At 33.6% G+C, this 6952-nt stretch overlaps 3 protein-coding genes across 3 annotated transcripts in view; 2 read left to right on the top strand and 1 right to left on the bottom strand.

Moving 5' to 3' along the window:
* The window catches only part of LOC18590584 (cytochrome P450 87A3), a 4842-nt gene extending 2608 nt beyond the window's left edge, over positions 1 to 2234 (top strand). The window contains exon 8 of the mRNA XM_018126934.1: positions 2135 to 2234. Coding sequence (XP_017982423.1) covers positions 2135 to 2234 — 100 coding nt within the window. The remainder of the gene's footprint in view (positions 1 to 2134) is intronic.
* LOC18590583 (17.3 kDa class I heat shock protein) lies at positions 4292 to 4987 on the bottom strand. Its single transcript, XM_007016196.2, has one exon. It carries the CDS (start codon positions 4895 to 4897, stop codon positions 4424 to 4426), a length of 474 nt encoding a protein of 157 aa, XP_007016258.2. The 5' UTR covers positions 4898 to 4987; the 3' UTR covers positions 4292 to 4423.
* LOC18590582 (17.3 kDa class I heat shock protein) lies at positions 5774 to 6580 on the top strand. The gene has a single exon (XM_018126523.1). It carries the CDS (start codon positions 5895 to 5897, stop codon positions 6363 to 6365), a length of 471 nt encoding a protein of 156 aa, XP_017982012.1. The 5' UTR covers positions 5774 to 5894; the 3' UTR covers positions 6366 to 6580.

The raw sequence follows: 6952 nt of genomic DNA, 5'->3' as shown, positions 1-6952 counted from the left end.
TCAGCATACATGTATTCTTGATTTTTTTTCTAAAGAACAAAGAAAGATATTCCTCATTAATCAGTATCTAAATTTGTCAGTTATTGTGATCATACTCAAAACAATATTACAATACTTTTATAATTTTAATTATATATCACTATAATAAGTATATCTAATATACTCTTTTTTCATATATATATATATAATGTTTTAATAATAGGTTCACCAAGATCAGGGGAGGAGACGTGGCCCGTACACCTGTTTTGGAATTTACAAATGGTTTCTTCATTAAAGTTTCAGAAAAGCATCCATGACTGGTTAAAAGTGGACGTATAATCTACTCTTAAATAAAACTAGTTGGGCTGCTAAATAAGTATTTGTGTTCCATATGTACACCACAGTCAGTCAGCAATTTAGTGGAAGTTTAATTTTCTTAATTAGCAATACTTTTCTTTGTTAAGCTATCAACTAATGTTGCTATATGATTTATATATGACAGCTTTCATCTGGTATAATTAAGTTTTTAATTCATGGTTTTTGGTGAAAATTTTGAATGAGAATTTCAGAAACAGAAGCACTCAAAATTTTATAACAAAAATCTGTACTCTTACCATTCAAAATTTTACATATTTGAGATGATGCGATGTGGTATGATATTTTTGCAATTGTATCATTGAGATAGAATCTTATTAGTTTAATTTATCACATCAACAAAAAATATCATATTAATTTGATCAACGCTACATTAATTTAGTCAAATCATATCAATACTCTTAATAGAAGAATTTTTACGTTATTAGAAATATAAATTATTATATAAAGATAAAATTCAACGAAACTTAAATAAAACATAGGACTATATTTATAATTTGAAATATATATATTTAATAACGTTCATATTGATGCAAAATTCGCAATATTTCAACCTCAATCAGTCTTGCTATCTTGGCCTTTTTCTCTTTTTTCTTTTCTTTTGCACATGTTATCTTTGCCTTTGACCAACAAAGTTTCACATTAGACATTTGTTGTCTTCTGATGACTAAAACATAAAAATAACTAAATTATAAGATATTATTTTAACTCATCTCATTCATTTAACATTTAAAAGTTAAAAAAAAAAATAAACTTATATGCAAAATGTACATATATATTTAATGCATAATTTAATATACACACAGAATTATACAGAGTAGTATATTGTATACGTAAAAATGTATACTAATGATTAATTTTTAAATTAATTCAGTTGTAAATTTTGAACACTGAAAATCAATTAAAATAATCGAATAAATTGAATTGATTAATAAAAAACCAAACAAATCAAATTAAATTAACTAAATTCGTTCGATTTATTTGATTGAAACTGATTAATACTCACTCTACACATGATCTATTTGTTCAAAATGGAGTTTAGTTATAAAAGAAAATTTAAGAAACAAAGCATTTGCGTACGTTTTGATTTTTTTTTTTTTTTTTTTTTTGAACGCAGAAATTGGGTTTTATATTTCAAAGAAAACTTTGAAAACATTGTTTAAGGTCCATGACATGAGATGTGGTATGATATTTTTGCAATTGTATCATTGAGCTAGAATCTTATTAGTTTAATTTATCACATCAACGAAAAATGTCATATTAACTTGATCAATACTATATTAATTTAATCAAATCATATCAATATTTTTAATAGAACAATTTTTACGTTATTAGAAATATAAATTATTATATAAAGATAAAATTCAACAAAACTTAAATAAAACATAAGACTAAATTATAATTTGAAATTATATATATATATATATATATATATATATATATATATATATTTAATAACGTTCATATTGATGCAAAATTCGCAATATTTCAACCTCAAAATTCGCAATAATTTGAAGCCTATGTTTGCAAGTCTCTGCAAAAGAAGTTCAGATCATTCAGGTCAATTTCAAACATTCTTGAATTGCCACTTTTAAGTTTCTGGAGGCCCAAAGGAGAAAGTCTGGGAATGTACTGGATTCCTCTTCGGCTTGTTTTAAATACCCAACATGTCCTGCCTTCACAGCATCAAGAATTCAGTATCAGATTCTCGGAAGCAATCAGCAAATGAACACTTGTTCAGTTTTTCGTGTTTTTTAAATTAAGTTTTTCAATCGAACAGTATCAAGGCTTCTATGGAAAATGGGGTGCTTACTGTAACTGTTCCAAAACTGGAGGTGAAAAAGCCTGATGATGTTAAGGCTATTGAGATTTCAGGCTAAAAAGTTGAAGTTTAGTTTGGAAGGCCTCTCTCTCTTGCGACAGATTACTCAAAGTAACTACTTTAATAGGAAAACAAAAAAGTTCGTGAGTTATGAATTGAGTGTCTATATCTTCCTCAGCTGAGGGTTTTGTACCAATTGTGTGTGATACCATGTTGTTGTATGGACTGTGAGTAGTTCTGAACTTCAGCTATGTAGGAAATAACAGAAATATTGTCAAAACATACATTTACCTTTCTTCCTTGTTTATGAAATTGTGGATTTTGGTTGGAGCAATTACGTTTTTATGAACAAATTATCCAACAATAAATGTAATTTCATATCACAACGAGCGTAAGCGAAATATACAAAGCAACCCGATCTAGAATTGGAGAATTATAAAATGCTTGAGGCCATTTCCATTTGAAACGTGACATGTTCTCTTCTCATCCATGACGTGGGCTGTGACAACTTGAATTTTAAAGAAGTTTCTTAATACTGAATTCAGGGATGAATGACTGAATTTCCGTTAAATTATAGAAACTTCAAAAATAGAAGTGCAAGAACAAAATACCAAAGCAGAATTGTTACTGATATGTACAAATCAAGACTCATCCTCAGATTTCGTAGTTTTTCCATCTTAGTCAACTCTGTAATCCTTGACAAAGGCATAATATCAGAGAGTTCGGTTTAGCAAGCTGATACCAGATAAAAACGCAAATGGTTCCTACAATATGAACTTGGTGATCAGCCCTGGTTGGGCTTAGGGCTACCATTGCCAATAACAGCAGTGGCATTGATAAGAGTCAGTCATACACATGGTTGAGATGTATATTATCAAGATTCAAGACTGGTTTGTTTCATATTTGGGAGACCCTGTCTGTTTCCACCAGTGGAAGATTTCTTACATCATATCACCCTTGATCTTTTAGTTACAAAGAGGTCATCATTTATCTGAAGCATGTGTCTAATAAGCCTAGCAAAATTTAATACTTTCTAATACATAAAAATGCTTCTAGGAACATTTTGTCGCTGGTTTGTTGACATCAAGCTTAAATTCTTCCAAATCACCTAGGAAGTATAAATTTTTAATAATATCCCATGTCCTTTAGGTCCACATCTATCTCTGTTTTTTGTTTAATCGACTTGTGGCAACTGATGCTTGTTCATCCACATCTGTCTCTGTTCTTTTTTCAATCGACTGCAACATAGGTTGTTGCTTGTGTAAATGTGAATATGTGTTCTCCAGATGAATATGGTTTATAGTTGCTCCTTTTGTTTAAGCCTTTCTTTCAACACATCATACTCCGCGGTATGATGTTTATCTTTAGAAATTGCAAGGTGACAAAAGAGGAGGAAATCTGGGAAATTATTGAAGAGGATCAGGAATAGAATAGATTTGACTTGTTTGTGAACCTATCCCGCTTCTTCTTCTTCTATGCAGTAAGTCCATGAACCAGCTAGTAACAAGTTACCTACTCTGATACTATTCCTGTATGCAAAAACAAATATATCTTTCTTTTGGTCAATTAAGTTACAGCTTAACTTGAGAACTTGGGGGAGGCTAGGTTGAAAGTAAAGTAACCCTGCTCGCCGTTCGCATATGTTACGGCTAGCTCACCTTTTAACCTTAATTGACACTAATTGGCCTGGTTTTCTTTCTTTTCCCTTCTTCGTGCTCCTTGTTCACTTGGAAATCAATTCCAAGTCCAATCTTAAAAAGGTCTTAACCTTTGAAAACTTTGTTTCTAACAGTTTTCTTTTTTATTTTTAATTAATACAAATACGGGTTAATTTGCCGCATTGAGGAGATTGCGGCTGCTGATGGAGTTCGAGTCAAATGATGTTTCAATATTTCATGCTTCCCCGTTCATAATTGTAGCCGCTAGAAGATCTGTATGAGATTTGCTTGAGATACATTGAAGAAATGAACCTATCAGAGCTAAAACCCTAAAAAAGAAAGCAAAGCTAGAACGGGAGGAAATGTAAAACATGAAATCTAATCAATTTTTCATTTCAAAGGATGGGGATGAACGGCAGGTCCTTTTGAAGTTACCTATTTGAAGCTGAAAAGAATGTCAGAGAAGAGAAAACGAAATGACGGGTACATTAGAATAAAGAAGATTTCACTTTAGTAGATTACAGTATTATATTTCACAACTGTGCATACGAGTAGTACATAATTGCATACACCAAAAATATTTAAGATATTAACCAGAGATCTCAATGGCTTTGACGTCAGGTTTCTTCACTTCCTCTTTAGGAATAGTAACAGTAAGAACCCCATTTTCCATGGAAGCCTTAACCTGATCCATCTTCACATTCTCCGGCAACCTGAACCTCCTCATGAACTTGCCACTGCTACGCTCAACCCGGTGCCAGGTGTCGTTTTTGTCTTCTTTCTCAACGTTCCTTTCTCCGCTGATTTGGAGCACCCTGTCATCCTCAATCTCGAGTTTCACTTCCTCTTTCCTGAGCCCTGGAAGGTCAGCCTTGAAGACGTGAGCTTCCGGGGTTTCCCTCCAGTCGATTCGTGTATTGGCAAAAGCAGAGATTTCAGGGGCGTGAGTTGTAAGTGAAGAAGAAGAGAAAGGGAAGTCCTTGAAAGGATCCCAAAGGTCAAGAGAGAAAGGATCGAAGATGCTGCCCCTTCGTTTGCCAAAGAAACTTGGAATCATCGCCATTTTCTTTTCTTTGAACGTAATGGGAAGGCTTTAGGTGCTGATCAGATTCTCATCGAACTCAGTTGCTTTGTGGTTGATGCTGCTAAAGCAGGACATGTTTGATATTTATAAGAAGCTAAAGAGGAATCTAGTACTTTCAAGTACTTGTGTTTTGGGCTTCAAGAAAACTTTTTGTCTTCACTCTTGTGATTCGCGAATGTTCCGGAAATTGCTTGAATGGTCTCGACGTTGTAGCCCTCAAATCGACGTCAATGTTGAAATGGGCTGCGCTTTGTTATCCATGGCCGTTAGGCCTTGTGTGCCTAAAGTGCAACTTTCCATATTTCTCAAGTAGCTTTTAAATAAAATAAAAAACGAATTCCATTATAATTTTCTAATTTCCAGTTAATTTAGAAAAACATCAAAATTTAAAACTAAGTAAGAATTCAAATGTTTGAGATGTGCATTTTTGTAAATGAGCTATGGGTAATCTGTAAGTAAAAATGTTACAATTTTTTTGAAGAATGACAATTAAATTTTATAATAGTATTTTAACAATTTATCGAATAATGATAACAAGAAGAAGAATTGCTTTTATAGGAGTTTAAGTTATTAATTTTTTTGTTAAAAAATTATTTTCAACATAAAAAATACGAAATAAATCAACGAGTTGGCTAATATTTAAGTAATTAATTGATTAGAGTTGGCCTATAAGGTAAACAAAGAAATAAGACTCGGGCCCAAGTTGAAGCCCACTCTACGAAACAAGTCCAGATTCTTCGAGTCAATTCTCAAACATTCTGGATTTGCCCAGAAGATAAGTTTCTTCGGGGCCCAAAATAGAAAGTGCGGGAATACACTAGACTCTTCTTCAGCTTGTTTTAAATACCCAACATGTCCGGCCTTTGTAGCGTCAAGAATTCAGCGTCAGATTCTCGCAAAGCAATCAGCAAATCAAACACTATCAATTTCACTTAATTCAGTGTTTCGTTGATCATTGTTTTGTAGTGGAGGAGTAATGGCGATGATCCCGAGTTTCTTCGGCAACAGAAGCAGCAGCGTCTTCGATCCTTTTTCTCTTGACGTTTGGGATCCTTTCAAGGACTTCCCTTTCCCTTCTTCACTCACCAGACGTGCCCCTGAAACCTCTGCTGTTGCCAACACCCGAATTGACTGGAAGGAAACCCCAGAAGCTCACGTCTTCAAGGCTGATCTCCCAGGGCTTAAGAAAGAAGAAGTGAAAGTGGAGATTGAGGATGACAGGGTGCTTCAAATCAGCGGGGAGAGGAAAATAGAAAAGGAAGACAAGAATGATACCTGGCATCGCGTGGAGCGGAGTAGTGGCATGTTCTCGAGGAGGTTTAGGTTGCCGGAGAATGTGAAGATGGATCAAGTTAAGGCTTCCATGGAAAATGGGGTTCTTACTGTTACTGTTCCTAAGGTGGAAGTGAAAAAACCTGATGTCAAAGCCATTGACATATCCGGTTAAAAACTTGAAGATGCTAAAGCTGCTTTTATGATACTCTACCTGCTTGTCTTCCAGTTTGATAGGTCTTCATGTGTTTGCATGTCTTGTATAGGTTAAGAACACATGAAATCAGATTTCTGCTAGTGTGCTTGTGTTTCGGATTGATATGATAGTTAAATTTTGGTTTGCAATACTAAATTTTCGTTCTTTAATGTAAAATATTGGTATTACTGTAACTGCCCCTTGGTTCTTCTTTACTTAACTTTCTGGATTCAGCTTCCTACTCAAAATTTCATATTGTTTACGTTCACCACTTCAAATTCATTTCGGCAATACACATATTCATCAAAAAGGATGATTCTATTTCCTAAAGGGTGCTGTCTTGGCGTGTAAGTTGCAGGAATCATACAATTGGTCGCCTTGATTATCTATTTGCAGTTCATTTTTCCTACATTCTAGTAGTGATGGTGCCCTGTCAAAATAATTGATGAACTTCCATAAGTCATAGAAAGCGATAAAGAAAAAAAATGAAAAACTTAGAACTTGCTCCTGAAATCTTAACAGCCAATGCTTTTGTTTTTCATGTCTGTTTGGTCTATCATATTTTT

This window comes from Theobroma cacao, chromosome 9 (assembly GCF_000208745.1).
Source record: "Theobroma cacao cultivar B97-61/B2 chromosome 9, Criollo_cocoa_genome_V2, whole genome shotgun sequence".
Lineage (NCBI taxonomy): Eukaryota > Viridiplantae > Streptophyta > Magnoliopsida > Malvales > Malvaceae > Theobroma > Theobroma cacao.
This window is presented reverse-complemented; position numbering and strand designations above follow the sequence as displayed.